This window comes from Trachypithecus francoisi, unplaced genomic scaffold, assembly GCF_009764315.1.
Source record: "Trachypithecus francoisi isolate TF-2019V2 unplaced genomic scaffold, Tfra_2.0 Lachesis_group9, whole genome shotgun sequence".
NCBI classification, from domain to species: Eukaryota; Metazoa; Chordata; class Mammalia; order Primates; family Cercopithecidae; genus Trachypithecus; species Trachypithecus francoisi.
In genome coordinates, this window is record NW_022681474.1 from 35,709,930 (window position 1) to 35,725,747 (window position 15,818).

General features: G+C 49.9%; 1 protein-coding gene and 1 long non-coding RNA gene across 9 annotated transcripts in view; one reads left to right on the forward strand and one right to left on the reverse strand.

Annotated features, from left to right (window-relative positions):
- CDH23 (cadherin related 23) overlaps positions 1-15,818 on the forward strand; it is a 423,400-nt gene that overhangs the window by 101,557 nt on the left and 306,025 nt on the right. For all 8 annotated transcript variants that reach the window (XR_004436645.1, XM_033209267.1, XM_033209271.1 and 5 more), the window contains exons 4-6: positions 13,037-13,179; positions 13,905-13,952; positions 14,072-14,164. Coding sequence is in view for 7 of the 8 variants with exons in the window: in XM_033209267.1 (XP_033065158.1) it covers positions 13,037-13,179; positions 13,905-13,952; positions 14,072-14,164 (284 nt within the window). In the remaining variant the exon portion in view is untranslated. The remainder of the gene's footprint in view (positions 1-13,036; positions 13,180-13,904; positions 13,953-14,071; positions 14,165-15,818) is intronic.
- LOC117082530 lies at positions 11,108-14,873 on the reverse strand. The gene is made up of 3 exons (XR_004436649.1): positions 14,731-14,873; positions 12,870-12,965; positions 11,108-11,293 (listed from the first exon to the last, which is right to left on the reverse strand). It is a non-coding gene; the product is annotated as an uncharacterized LOC117082530 (long non-coding RNA).

The following is a 15,818-nucleotide window of genomic DNA, read 5'->3' on the forward strand; positions in this document are numbered from 1 at the left end:
TTGGATAATCTCCTTGTGAGCCTTTAATGGCCTGCAGTGCTCTGTTTATTTTAATGATAATGTCAAGTTCAATTTGCCGTCATTTTTCCACATTTCCTTTTGTAAAGTTAATTGAACAATTCAATGAATTGAAAAGTTTCAGGAGAGGGGAAAAAAAAAACCACCCACCCCACTATTATCACTGTTATTAAATCTGGTAACTACCTCTTGGCTCTCCAAGCCCTGAGACAAGACTTCAACCCTCATGGGCCTGGGAGCTGCCACAAGGACTCAGGAAGGTCAAACAGAACATCCCAGGGCTCCTTTATTCATGGCCGTTTCATGCTCAGGCTGCTATTTCTGGGCAGAAAAAATATATCCAGTCTGCCACGGACCCTGGCTGCTGGCTCTGTGGCAGCTCATTCCCCAAGTGTCCAAACCAGGTTGTAAACCCTTGGGAGCCGGGCTGGGTCTTCTCTGCCTGTGTATCCTCCGCTGTGGAGCGTCTTCCTTGTACACAGTATGTGGAAAACAGAGCCGTAATATCGTAGATATCTAAACTGGAAGGGACCTTAATGTGGTGTGGTGGAAAGAACAGCGTGTGGGGAGTCCAGGGACCAATTTGAGTGGCAGCTCCGCCACCTGCTAGCTATTGAGCGGGGTGACTGTGGACTTGTCACTGGGCCACTCAGCCCTGTTTTCTCCTTTGTAAAATGAGCTTGTTGGCCATATCAAGAATACAAATATTCAGCCAAGTAGAGCTACTCCCTCCCCTGTGTGCATCGTGTGTCACTGACCAATCACACACTCCTTCCTACTGACCTCAGATGCAACCTCACACTCCTCAGCACGACGCCCACAAAACTGTAACCTGGAGGTTGGGGTGGGCACGTGAACCTTGACCCATTTGCCACAACGGTTTTCAGTTCTCCTCATGGACCTCTGCACTTTGGCCATTGATGCCAGCCCCTTCGTGGTGTCAGTGGGGAAGGAGAAGCTCCGAGGCAGCCGTGATTTGTCCGTGGTCACACAGCTAGTCCTGGCTGAGTGTGAACCAGGGCCAGCCACATCAGTTCTAGGCCTGGCTGATTCTGTCAGTCTTAAAGGTAGAGACTTCTCTAAGGCTGCCTTGCTCCCACAGCTTCTTCTGTGCCCTTTGAGCCTGTGTCCCAAGTCCCCAACCCCTGTCCTTGGACTCCCTGGAATGCTCGTCCTAAGGGTCATGTTCGGGGCCAGGTGAAGGGCAGGGATGCAGTTCTTCATGTCTACGGTCTGCAAACAGCCCCCAGCCCATCCTGAACTTCCCCAGTGTGCCAGGGAAAGGCCAGGAGAAGTGTGCAGTGTGATGAATTTGTAGGTCTGCCTGCTGAACTGTCAGCTGCAGGAGGGCAGGTGCTTCTGGCTGCAGTGTTCATTGTATCATCAGTGCCTGGAGCAGTGCCAGGGACAACAGGTGCCCAGGCACCTGGAGGATGTCAGCAGGAGGGTCACTGAGCAATCCCAGCTCTGATTGTGCTAGCTGTGTGACTTTAGGCAAGTAAGCTGACCTCTCTGTGATGCACTGGGTTGTAGGGGAATAGAGCACGTAGCTGCCTATGACTGGGCCTCACAGCCCTTAGCAAATGATGGTCTTTATTTGCTATGTCAGAGGCAGAGGAGCTCCGGGTTTCTGAGCGTCAGGGCCAGGTCCCTGAATATGTCTGATCTTTCCTCTTGGGCATATTAATTTTTAAAAAATGTGTGTGTGAAGGGAAGGAAATCAGGATAGCAAAGGGATAGCTGCCTCCCATGCTTATTGCAGCACTATTTGCAATAGCCAAGATATGGAATCAACCTAAGTGTCCATCAATGATAAATGGATAAAGAAATGTGGTATATGTACACAATAGAATACTATGCAGCTGTAAAAAGGAAATCCTATCATTTGCAGCCACATAGATGGAACTGAAGATCATCATGTTAAGTGAAATAAGCCAGGCACAGAAAGACAAATATCACATGTTCTCAGTCATATGTGGGAGCTTAAAAAGTGGATCTCATGGAAGTAGAGCGTGGAATGATGGTTATCAGAGGCTGGGGAGAGAGGGAAAGGGGATGGTGAATGAGTAAAAAAATATAGCTAGCTCACGCCTGTAATCCCAGCACTTTGGGAGACGGAGGCAGGCAGATAGACTGAGGTCAGGAGTTCGAGATCAACCTGACCAACATGGCAAAACCCCGTCTCTACTAAAAATACAAAAAATAGGCCAGGTTCCGTGGCTCATGCCTGTAATGCCAGTATTTTGGGAGGCCAAGGCGGGTGGATCACCTGAGGTCGGGAGTTCGAGACCAGCCTGACCAACATGGTGAAACCCTGTCTACTAAAAATACAAAAATTAGCCAGGCGTGGTGGCACATACCTGTAATCCCAGTTACCTGGGAGGCTGAGGCAAGAGAATTGCTTGAACCTAATGAGGTAGAGATTGCAGTGAGCTGATATCACGCCATTGCACTCCAGCCTGAGCCACAAGAGTGAAATTCTGGCCAGGTGCCGTGGCTCAAGCCTGTAATCCCAACAGTTTGGGAGGCCGAGGTGGGTGGATCACTTGGGGTACGGAGTTCGAGATCAGTCTTACCAACATGGAGAAACCCTGTCTCTACTAAAAATACAAAATTAGCCAGGCGTCGTGACACATGCCTTTAATCCCAGCAACTTAGGGGACTGAGGCAGGAGAATTGCTTGAACCCACGAGGCAGAGGTTGCAGTGAGCCAAGATCACATCATTGCACTCCAGCCTGGGCAACAAGAGTGAAATTCTGTCTCAAAAACAAACAAACAAACAAAAAATAGCCAGGCATGGTGGCACCCACCTGTAGTCCCAGCTACTCGGGAGGCTGAGGCAGGAGAATCGCTTGAACCTGGGAGGCAGAGGTTGCAGTGAGCCGAGATAGCGCCACTGCCCTTCAGCCTGGGTGACATAGCAAGACTCCATCTCAAAAAAAAAAAAAAAAAAAAAATCTAGTACTGTGTAGCACTATAGGGTGGCTATAGTTAGCAATAATTTATTGTATATTTTAAAAGAGCTAGAAGAGAAGATCGGAAGTGTTCTCAACACAAAGAAATGATAAGTATTTGAGGTGATGGATATTCTAAATCCTGCGATTCTATCATTACACATTCTGTATGTATCAAAATATCACAGGTACCCCATAAATATGTACAAATATTATGTATCAATAAAATAAATACATTTTAAAAAAATATGTGTGCATGTGTGTACCTCACTTACTCCTCCTCTTCCCTGCCACCAGAGCCTCTGAGTTTGTGTCATCTGGCTCTGTTTAATGCCTCCTTCTTCCCTGGATTAGCCTATCCTCATCCATCCAGACACCTGTGTGGCCAGGTGAGCCTGCAGCCCCTTCTCTGACTCTCAGGAGGGAATGGCCATCTTGCTGGTAGTGATAGGTAGACTGTGGAAAGCCAGGGTGCTAGCGGGGAGCCCACCCCCACCAAGTCTCTGCCTCAGGGCTGCTCACCTTCAGACCAGGGTCCACCTGGAGGCAGCCCCCATGGGGTTAGTTGCTTTGGGGTGAGAAGAAGGTTGTATTCAGGAGCTGAGTTTTGGATTTGGATAAAAGGCTTTGTGATAAAAGCCACAAGGGTCGTGGAATGAGAAAGACTTGGATTGGACTTCCGGCTGGGTGACCTTAGGTAGGTCACTTTACCCCTCTGAGCCTCAGTTTTCTTTTTTTTTCTTTCTTTCTTTCTTTCTTTTTTTTTTTTTTTTTGTGTGTGTGTGTTGTTTTGATTTGTTTTGTTTGGGGACAGAGTCTTGCTCTGTCATCCAGGCTGGAGTGCAGTGGCATGATCTTGGATCACTGCAACCTCTGCCTCCTGGGCTCTAGCAGTTCTCCTGCCTCAGCCTCCTGAGTAGCTGGGATTACAGGCATGTGCCACCACTGCCCCCCACCCCCACCAGCAACTTTTGTATTTTTAGTAGAGACGGGATTTCACCATGTTGGCCAGGCTGGTCTTGAACTCCTGACCTGAAGTGATCCACCCACCTTGGTCTCCCAAAGTGCTGGGATTACAAGGTGTGAGGCACTGCACCTGGTCTGAGCCTCAGTTTTCTTACCTGTATAAAAGGGATGCTGACCCCTCTGTGTAGGGCCGTTAGGAGAAATAAGTGATAGAGTGAATGAATGAAAACCATTCAGTGTGGTACCTGGCAAACAGTCATGCCCAGGAAATGGAATGCTGGTTTCCTTTCCCCTAGACAGTTCATGCCATCCACTCCAAGTGGACAGAGTTGCAGGAGAGCACAGGAGTGAAGATGGCCTGTGGGCTTTGAAGGCAAAGATAGTTCCTTTGACCCAGGGCAAGGGTTTTCTGATGACAGTGAGGGCGTGGGTCAGTGGAGGGTGAGCCTGGAGGCCGCCTGCCTCTCAGGAGAGGGCCGGCCAGTGTCAGAGCTCACTCTACTCCCTCTGACTTCCCCCAGATGGGGATATTGGTGGAGCCTAAGAAGAAGAAAAGAACTCCTCCGAGGTCAAACCAAGTTCAGGACCCAGGGGATTTGAGAGACTGGAGGCAGGAGGGTAGGAGGGGGACCTAAGACAAATGAGATTATCCCTAGGAATCAAGGCACTTAAGTGGCCTATCTGATCCCAGAGGAGAGACAAATGAGACGGCAGGCTCCAAGGCCAGCTCAGGCTCTGGGGAGCCCATCCCAGGGAGAGTGGGAGGGCAGGAGCCCCTGGCCCTGGCAGGGACCCAGGCCAGCCAGGAGGAGAAGGGTTTCCCTTCTTGCAGGTGGGGTGTGCAGCAGGCTTGATGGCCATGGTAGGATGGTTGGAGTGAGGAGTAATTATTCTCAGAAAACCCTGGCCATACCCATGGACTTGGAATTTGAGGCTGGGGGCCTGCTGTCTGCAGCTCCTTGACTCAGCTACTCACGCATGCACAGCTCTATCCCAGGCCCTCTCCTGACCAGGACCCTTGCTTCCCTCGCTGCAAAATGAGAAGGGGGCTTTGTCTGTTTGGTTCTCACTTCAGTCATAACTAGTCCCTGTTTCTGAGCTAGCCTGGAGACACCAAGGCTGGTTCTGTCTCTCTAACAACCCTGAGCCTGGCAGGGGCAGACTGCTGGGTTCTTGGCCTGTAGATGGAGAAAGACAGTAGATCACAGCTGGTGTGAAGTCCTTTTAGGTCACAGGTTGCAAAAGCCTTGCTTTCTTGTGCCTTTTAGGATTAATTATGGTGACTGCATGGAACCCTGTGTTGTGAAGGATTCTGAAGTTGAATGCGATTCAATGGGAAAAGGTGCTGTGATTGATTAGTAAGGTCTGTGTGGGCAAGAGCTGGGACTGGCTAGCTCCCTGGCCCTAGAAGAGCAGCAGTTAACCATGAGGGATGGGGAAGACGAGAAGGAAGATTTGCCAAGCATGTCCCAGAACATCAACTTCTACCTTCAAGGGGTAATGGCCTCTTGCCTGCTGTGCAGAGGTACAAACAATGAATCCATGCAGGTTCCTGATATGCTTTCGGGTAACAGCAGTGTGGAAGGCCGGGCCCAGGGGTGCAGAGGGAAATGTGCATGGCCAGGGAGGTTAAGGATGCATTGGGAAGCACTAGACATCATGGTAAGGAATTCGTTTTCATTCTCTGGGAACTAGGCAGGCATTTGAGCAGAGTGTGGCACAATGGAAGGTGTGCTTTAAGGAGACGCTGCTGCAAGAAGGGAGCAGGGCATGTTCTCGGCACCACACCGCTTATTCACTCACTCCGTGTTTTGGAAACAAATCTTGCTTTCATCCTTCTCTCATCTAGAGAAAATAAAAAGCCCTGCAGCCTGTACTGCCCTGCCAGAGTTTCTGGCCCGCCCCTCATCTAGCAGGCAGCGCTCTCCAGAAACCGTGTGACAACAATGCCCAATCCCAGCCCTTGCCCCTCAGTGCAAATAACAACAATAATAGTAATAACAGTCATCTCAGCGATCAGCATGGGCCCAGCGGGGCCCCAGGGGAAGTTGTGATTGTCCGCCCCTTGCCTGGAAAGCAGATGTGGACTGCTGCTGAGGGCCGAGGCCATGGTGGAGGATGTGCCACCAGCTTTGCAACTCCCAAGGGGCCTTAGCAGTCTGCTGGGCAGATTCCTACCTCCACCAGGGCACCTGGCCTCCCAGGTTGGGTACATCCTGGGACAGGGTACTCAGCTCTCAAGATGGGGTACATAGCCCCCAGGATGGCGTACAGGGCTGGTTCCTCAGAGACTGGACCCCCAGTCATTGCACAGCTGTGATTCCTGCCTGGGCCCAAAGCCCAACGCTACTGATTTGGGTATTACTAGGTTTTGATCAGCTATCCTTTCCCCTGTCCATTTGTGCACACAATTAAGAATTAACTTGCTATACTCTCTCCTCCTGTCGTGGCTCATAGACCTTCATGACTTTGGGGGGCTGTCTTTTCCTAACACCTCTGGGCAGTTGTTAGCAGGATTCATTTATTTATTCAGTGGCTATTTACTGAGTGCCTCCAGGGCGCCAATCCCTGTGTTAGGCTTAGGGATATGACAAGGAATACGGCAGTTCAGGCTGAATGTGCTGCGTGATGGGCAGGGGGTTGGGGTAGGTGGTCAGCAAGTCTAGTGAATAAGCAGATCCTTTCAGAGAGAGAGGATTGTGAAGACAATAACTTGGAGTCTTGGGACACTGAGTGACCAGGCGTCTCTTTAGCTAGACTCTGCTGATTGAGAACTTGAGGAAGGCTTCCCTAAGGTGCTAACTCACGACCTGAGAGGTGAATAATGAGGAAGCTGCCGTGGAGGTGGAGTGACCTAGGGTAGGAACCTTCCCAGCCAAAGGCACAATCAGGGCAAGGGTCCCGAGGCAGCTGCCAACTCGTCCTTTTCAGGAACAGAAAGAAGGCCTGTGGGGCCAAATGGGGCTCAGCTCAGTGAGGCTGTAAGATGTAGTGACAGGTGTTATCTTGGGCCAGATCACTAGTGCCTTAGACATGGTCGATTTAAGGTTTTGTTTTTTTTAAATTTAATTATAGTAAAATATACGTAACATAAAATTTGCCATCTTAGCCATTTTTAAGTGTATAGTTTAGTAGCGTTAAGCACATTGATACTGTTGCATAACCGACCTCCAGAACTCTTTTTCTGTTGAAAACTGAAACTGTGGCCAGTGAACAATAGTTCTCCATTCTGCCCTTCCCGACCCCTGGCACCCACCATTCTACTTCCTGTCTCTGTGAATTGGAATACTCTAGGTACCTTATGTCAGGGGGGTCATACCATACTGTATTTGTCTTTCTGGGACTGGCTTATTTCACTGAGTGTAATGTCCTCAGGGTTTATCCATATTGTAGCATGTGTCAGAATTTCCTTTCTTTTTAAGGCTGAATAATATTCCATTGGCTGTATCTACCACGTTTTGGTTATCCATTCATCTGTGGACAGATACTTGGATTGTTTCCCCCTTCTTGGCTATTGCAAAGAATGCCAGCATGAACACATGTGCACAGTGATTAAGTTCTCGAATGTTCCACTTTCCACCCATGAGGTTAGGCTGGGCATGGTTTGGGTGGCACAGAGTGGAGGGGCTGGCCTAGCTGGATGCCCCTTCCCCATGAGGGTAGTAGAGGCCAGGTGCATAGAATCCTCTGCCGCACTGATTGAGCCAGGAGCCCTAAGACTGGGCCTTTCAATCATCCTGGGACGGGTGGAGCTTTTCTATGCATCTAAAATGGGAGCCATAAACCAGGCTGACTTACAGGCAGTACTTACTGGTCTGGTTGTTTATGGCCAGTGTTTTTTCCTGATTGGTTGATGTCTGTACTGTGCCTGTTGTTAAATATTTGAATATCATTCTGCTATAAACCAGCCACAGGACTTCTAACCTGGCTGTGTGTGAGTGTCTCCTACAGGGAGAGTAGGGGCTGCTGTTGAAAAGTTTACACTCTGGTCTTCCCACTAGCCAACCCGGTCAAGAGGGCCTGAGAATTTGCATTATAAAGCTGTACAGTAGTTCCAATGCATGGTCTTAAACATGCATTGGAAATTTGGGCTCCCCCAGAAGTAGACCTTGTGATGAGGACTTAAGTGCAAGAAGCTTACTGGGGAACTCAAGTAGGGAGTGAGGAAGTGAGACAGGAAGGGAAGGAAGCCATAAAGATGTGTTATTGTCAACCAAGTTGCCAGTGTAGAACACGGACCTCTGAGTTATGCCCTTGAGAGGTGCTGGAGCTGGGCTGTTTACCTACCTTATCCACAGAGCTCTGAAAATCCCACCAGAAAGGAAGGATTCCAAATTCTTGGAATTTTATCTAGAAAAGAAGACTAAGCAGCTTTTGTAAGTGAACTTTTAGGAGGGTTCTAACATGATGACGATAGCTAACATTTTTGAGCTCTAATCATGGTAGACAAGGTCATCCTTATCTATCATCTTCCACAATCACTCGGTGAGCTCTGCTACGGGGGCATCCATTCCCGGCACTTCCCGGCCGTGCTGTATTTAGGAGGAGCAGTCTGTGATGGCCAGAACCCCGGGTGAACACTCACAGGCACTGGCAGTTAGAAGTCAGGCTGGTGTGTGTGGAAATGTGTGTGCTGAGGGATAGAGGGCAGGGTACCAATAGCATCTGTTGCGGAGACCCAGCCAGCTCCCATCTCTCTATCATAAGAGGGCATTCCAGCCCCTGTGAATAGCAGGGTACCCTCCTTACCACGGAAAAAACACCAGGTCTCATCCGTTGCTGATGAGAATGTAAAATAATACAGCCACCATGGAGAACACTTTGGCAGTTCCTCATTAATTTAAACATAGAATTACTATATGTTCCAGCAATTGTGCTCCTAAGTATACATCCAAAATAATTAAAAACAGATGTTCAAACAAAAACTTGTACGTAAATGTTCATAGCGGCATTATTCCCCATAGCCAACAGGTGGGAACAACACAAATAGCTGTGAACTGATCAATAAATGAACAAAATGTGTTACATTCACACAATGGAATATTATTCAGCTGTTAAAAAGGAGTGAAGTACTGATACATGCTACAACATGGATGAACCATGAAAACATTTGGCTAAGTGAAAGAGATCAGACACAAAAGGACAGGTATTGTGTTATTTCATTCATATAAAATCTCTAGGATAGTCGAATCCGTAGAAACAGAAAGTGGATTCGTGGTTGCCAGGGGCTGGGGAAGGGAGTCATGGGGAGTGACTGGTTCGTGGGCATGAGGTTTCCTTTGGAGATGATAAAAATCTTGTGGAATTAGTGGTGATGGTTGCACAGCATCGTGAATGTACCAAATGCCACTGAATTGTGTACTTTAAGTTGTTGAAGTGGTAAATTTCATGTGATGTGTGTTTTGCCACAAATTTGTACAAAAGGAACTCCAGGTATTCTCCAGCCCTGAGATGCAAGATATATTCTGTTTCTCAGGTGGGAAGCAAACCTGTGTGGCATGTGTACCCCAGGGTCCCCCAGCCAGAGATGATTCTCCTGCTTGGCTCTCCTGCATGGCTAAGAGCACTGGGCTGGAGCTGAACCCCAGAGATTGGCCTCACTCTTGTAGGAATAGCACAACCAGAGGTTGCCGGAAACCTCCCCTAGTGGAGAAACAAGCCCTGCTTCCTGGAGAAGCCAGGGCTGGGCCCAGCTTCTGTAGAGAGGCAGAGAAGCACTGGGCGGGGGAGTATGTGCCCAGCTGGAAAATTGCGGGGCGTCTTGTCTTAAATATAATATTAAATCGGCACCTTTAATTAGTACACTTAGAAAAGGTCACTAGCAATTACCTGGGGCACAAAGAAGGCATGAGCAGGCAAGAGCCCGTGAGGAAGCTGAAAAGGACCATTTTGAGCAGCACATAATTGAGGGGAAAATGGATAAAAGTCCAGGAAATTACAGGGTGGGTGACAGCAGCTGATGGCCCCATCCCTGTCCTGCCCAGCGCCCCACTTCTTGGGAGGACCTGAGCGTCAGGCCTGAGAGAGCCATTTGGGATATTGGACCCAGTCGTGCAACCTTGGCTGGAAGGCCAGGATGGTCTTCCCAGAATCCCCTTGGCCAGCTGGGAGCTTGGCCCCAGATCCCCCACCTGGGCTGGGCCCTGAGGTACAGCAAGTGAGGACTGCAGTCCAGGGGGCTGCAGGCTGCCGTGGACTCATTGTTGCACCTGGACAAGTAAGGCGCTTATGGGCCTCAGTTTCCCCATCTGGAATCTGCCCAAGCCTTTGGAAAGTAACTCAGTGTTTCTCAAACTTTGCCACTAGAGAATATCTGAGAGCAATGGAAAGGAAGCGTATACTCCTAGAAGTCAGGGGAGGCTGGAAACTCATTTACAGCTTTAAGTTATATCTTTACAAATAAATTAAACATAAATAAATTAGGCCGAGCATGGTGACTTGCACGTGTAATCCCAGCACTTTGATAGGCCAAGGTGGGCAGATCACTTGAGGTCAGGAGTTTAATATTAGGCTGGCCAACATGGTGAAACCCCATCTCTACTAAAACTACAAAAAATTAGCTGGGCATGGTGGCAGATGCCTGTAATCCCAGCTACTGGGGAGGCTGAGGCAGGAGAATCACTTGAACCCGGGAGGTGGAGGTTGCAGTGAGCCGAGATCGTGCCACTTGCACTCCAGCCCGGGTGACAGAGTGAGACCTTGTCTCCAAAAAAAAATTAATTAATTAATCAGTCAAATGTTGCCCCCAGTGTCTTCCCATTTGTTTTAGTATAAAACACTTATTTGTCATCGGGCAATGCAAATGCTTTGGAAAGATGTGCTTGGTTTATCTATGGCTTTCACATACTTCCTCTTACACTATCTAGAAAGAGCAATGAACTGGGAATCTGGGAGTCTGGAAACCTGGGTTTGAATCCTGCCGTTGTGGCTCACCATTGTACTTTGGACAACTTGTTAAATGCCTTCAGCTTTTCCAACTCTGAAATGGGAGGGTTGGGCTCTGAAGATGTTCCACGATTTTACTCCTCCACCTCACCTTCTCCCATCACCTTGGATGCTGCCGTTTCCTACTATGCTGTTCTGCTGCCTGACCTTGGAGAAGCTGCTTCGCCTCTCTGAGCCTCAGCTTCCTAATCTGCAAAATGGGTAGAATAACAACTACCAAACGGACTTGCTGGGAGGATTTAATGAGAGAATCCACATGAATGGACCTTATGTCTGGCATATCGTAAGAGCCCAGTGAATGCCCAATGTCTTCATTTTCCAAATCTTGGGCTACCTGTTGGGATCTGATAGATCATGTCCATGAAGTCCTGAATCTTGAGTTTACGTATTGAGTGTTGAGATGTCTGTGCTGTGGAAACAAATGTAGACTCTGAGCCCCAACTGCCTGGGATGTGGATTCCAGCTCTGCCATTTGCTGACTGTGAGGCCATGGTAATCACCTCATCACTCTTTGTTGCCTAATCCGTTAAATGGGGAGAATCGCATTATGGACTGAATTAGTGCATGGAAATAGCTCAGCTTAGGCCTGGCTTATGATTTGGGCTCAAAAATGTTAGCTAGCATCATCATGTTAGAACTGTTCTAGAAGTTCTTTTCTAGATAAAATTCCAAGAATTTGGAATCCTTTCTTTCTATCTAGCTTGATTTTCAGAACTATCTGGTAAATGTGAGAGTCAGTATTTGGGGCAGGTGGTGTCTGTCTTGTTTTATAGGGGAAACTGAAACCTGGAAATAAGGGATTTGCCTAAGCTCATGGCTCCGATCTGCTCACCCCTTTGAGAATCAGATGAAGACTATAGACACTGTCTTCGGAAAATGATGCACTGTACACTCATAACATTTTGTGTACCGTTCCAGTGAGTTTAAGTACCTCTTGAAGCTAAGGAGACCAACCATCCCGGTTTGCCTGGGGCTTCCTGGTTTTAGCACATGTGCTGGGAAATGCTTCAGTCCTGGGAAAAGCAGGGCAGTTGGTGACCCTACCTGAAAGTTACACAGGGGAGCTGTGAGCCCCAGGAGAAGATGCCCTTTTCTTCTTAGGGAGGGTATAGGCCAGGCATCCTGAAGCCTAGGCGCCCTCAGGCCAGGGCTTTGCTTTCTGGTGAGGGATGACACCTGCCTCTCAATCCCCTTCTTGAGGATGGGAACTAGACCTTGTCACCTAGTTCTAGACTGGAGTTCCTTGAGGCTGAGCTACATCTTCTTAACCTCCGCATACTCCAGTGCTCATCATAAGGCCAGCACCTGGTCACTCTTGAATAAATGCCAAAAGATTTTGCAAAGTGTTCTGAATTAGGAAAGGCACTTCCATTTGCAAAAGATAGAAGTCCGACTAAACTGACTTAGGCCAAAGAAAAGGTTGCAAGGGTGATTATTAGCTCATATAGCTGGAAAGTCCAGAGGGGGAGCTAATATCAGGCACAGCTGGTGGCAGACCCTCAGAAAGCCATCAGGAATCTGTCTCTCCATACATCATCTGCCTCTGTTTTCCTCCTCGTGTGTTTCATTCTCAGGCTTTTCTTGTGTGGTGCCAAAGATGACTGCCCACAGTGCCAATGAGCAACCCCCATGAAAGAGAGCTCCTCTCTCCCAGTAGTTCCAGCAAAAGTCCCAGGGCTGGCTTTGATTGGCTAGTTTGGGTCACATGCTCATCCCTGAACCAATCATCATGACCAGGGAAATGGCATGCTCTGATTGGCTAGCACTGACTTATGTGCTCATCTTGGAACATAGGACTTGAAATATTGGGGACCTGTCCTCATCTGAGCCACTTGAAGAAGGAGGTCTTCAAATTAAAATCAGAGCAAGTGGGGCAGGCTGAAGTCACAACTGTGACTTTTACACACCCAGAACATGGTGAGTGATGGTCCCCTGATACCATCATGACGCACTGTGAAGAGTGGACCAGGGCAGAGGTGGGGTACCTGGGTCAGAGCCCACAGATGCGCTGGGGCCTTGTGGTGATCCGTGGCCTCCTGGAGGGTTGCTGAGTGGCCACTCCCTGCTGAGAGTTCAGCCACCTGGGCAAGGTAGGAAGGCATAAACCTGACCTCCCATATTTTCCCTCTGCTCTCTCTTTTGGCTACTCCAGGTTCTTCTGTGACCCAGTTGCTGGCCCGAGACATGGACAATGACCCCCTGGTGTTTGGCGTGTCTGGGGAGGAGGCCTCTCGCTTCTTTGCAGTGGAGCCTGACACCGGCGTTGTGTGGCTCCGGCAGCCACTGGACAGAGAGGTATGACTTGCCCATACCCCTGCCCCAGTTCTCTCCTGGGGACAGGAGGAGACTCTGGGGGAAGGATGGCCCACCATCTTTTGGGGTCTTCCTCTAAGACTCCATTCTGATGCTGAAGTGGCATCTTTCTGCCTGAATGGTATTCCTCTTCAAGTGCCAATGCTGGTGTCTGGACTTAGGGTTGGCATGGGTAGTTAGAGGTGTCTCCAAGCAAGCAGCTACATTGGAGAGGCAAGAAGAACAGTGACCCTGGGATCATCCCTTGTAGAATGGGGCTCCATGGAGGGTACAAGTCTACCCCTACCCCGAGTAAATATTCCCCCAATATCCAGAGAAGCAGGAATTGACGGCATGGTAACCCTTAGCAAGTTAAGGTAAAGGTGTGAACACATCCCCAACCCTTACCCTCTTCTTGTGTTTGAGGAAGGAACCATAGAGGTGTGTAGTGACTTGCTCAGTGTCACACAGCATCTTAGAGGCAGAGCCACGACTAGCACCCAGGATACTTGACTTCTGTCTTTTATTGCTCTCTTAAAGCAAGGATCCATATTCCACACTGCTTCCCTAACCCAAAGGGCAATGCTAGTATTTTAGGGAAGCCTTTGGATGCGGCAAGCTCCTAGGGCAATCCTGGAGCCCCTCCCGCCCCATTTAGGGCCCAGGACCCAGGACGCGGACCTCAGCGCTGACTAACTTCCCCCCTCCCTCTCTCACTTTTCTTTCAGACCAAGTCAGAGTTCACCGTGGAGTTCTCTGTCAGTGACCACCAGGGGGTGAGTGTCCCCTGGGACCCTAGAGGCATGTTCCTGGGGGTCACAGGATTTCTGGGCCCCTAGGGTAGAAGAGGCCAGAGTCAGGTGGCAGTGCTAATTGCCTGCCTTTCTCTTGCCAGGTGATCACACGGAAGGTGAACATCCAGGTCGGGGATGTGAATGACAACGCACCCACATTTCACAATCAGCCCTACAGCGTCCGCATCCCTGAGGTAGGAGCCACCAGGGTCGCCCTTGGGGGTATCGAAGACCTGCTGCTCCCCAGACCACCAGGGTGTAGGTGAAGAGTCAGGTGGGGAGAGCAGCTCTGGCTCTTCTGCCCAGACCGCAGCCCAGGTGCCAACTCTGGGCAGGTTGGTGAACATGCTGGTACCCTGGGGATCGGGGCCCAGCCTGGGGTTGGGAAGAGCAGTTGGGCCGGTAGGTTGGGAGCCTCATGCTGGAGGCTGAGCCCCACACCTCCAGCTGGAGTCAATGGTGGAACAAGAGTTGGGAGAAGCGGGTGTTGCACCCTCTTTCCTTCCACTCATATCCAAATATGGGCCTTGGGCAGGGTGGGTGGGCAGGCCTAACACCAGACCTTCCTGCTTTGGCCAGAATCAGGTCCCTCCAGGACTCAGGGAGCATACCGTTCTAGGAAGGGGCTTTCCCTAGCCCCGCGCTCTCCACCATGGTCTCCCAGGCCCCTGTACTGTGTACTCTGAGTATGTTTGCATGAGTCCATGCGTGTAAAATCAAGCCATTGCTGGTAATTGAGAAGTACAAATTATTGCATTACAAACGGTTCGTTAATAAGCTGGCTGCCAGCTCCTGATGGCACCAGGGTTCCCACTGCTTGCGGCCCCTCGCCTGGGTGGCTGATGGCAGTCTTATGGTCTGGCAGTTAGTGATTCAAAGACTCTGAAGTGGGAGGGTAAAGGGCTTCTCGCTGGGTGTCCCTTGGGTCTGCCCTTGGGGTTTTGGGCTGGGGGTGGCAGTGAAGGGTTGGGATGGGAACAATGGGAGATAGAACCCTCTGGAAAGGCAGGTTGGCACCATGTCATTTGAGTTCTAGCCCCTTGGTCCAGTGAGTGATCAAGGAGTAAAAAGTCTTGAGAGAATATCATGATCAGTTCATGGATGAGACTGGGCATGGGAGAGTGACTTGCCCAAGGTCACACAGCTTTAACTTCGAGCCTCCTGGCTTCCAGGGCAGGCTTAGCCTGCCTCAAAGGTGATGAGATCTTGCTCATACACCCCACTCCCTGGCCTCTGTTCCTGAGCGGTGAGCCAAGGGTCCTATGCTGGCACCAGATGGAAGAGAGGACAGATGTGCAGGTGGGGATGCAGCGGAGACACCATGCCCTTCACCTGCCTGGGGCGGGAGAGAACTGGGGAGCCCGCAGTCCTAAACATGGGAGCACGGTGCCCTGAGCTGTGGCCAGTGTGCCCAGGGACTGCAGCTTGGCTCCTGCTCTCTCTCATTTGGAAGTCTCCCTAATTTAATTAAGGGTCTCTACGTGCCAGCCTGCACTCCGGGCCTGGGCTCAGAAACCAAGGGCATGGCTCAGAGTTAATGAGCCTTGGACCCATTGCTCAGCTGCCATCCTGGCAGGCATGGCTGCCCTCTGTCTTCCCTCTCATGGGGCAGCAGGGAGCCGCACTGGCAAGGGGACGAGGGGTCACATCCCTCCTCTCCCGCCATTGGGCTGCGGGCCAGCCTTTTTCTCTCTCCTGCTTCAGGAGATGTGACTTCCAGCACTCGGCCCTATTGGAATCCCCTGGGATTCTCCAAAGGCCTGTGCCTCCAAGGAGAGAGTCTCTTCAGTCATTCATTCATTTATTTAACAAATATTTATTGAGTGTCTGCTGTGGACTTGGCTCTGA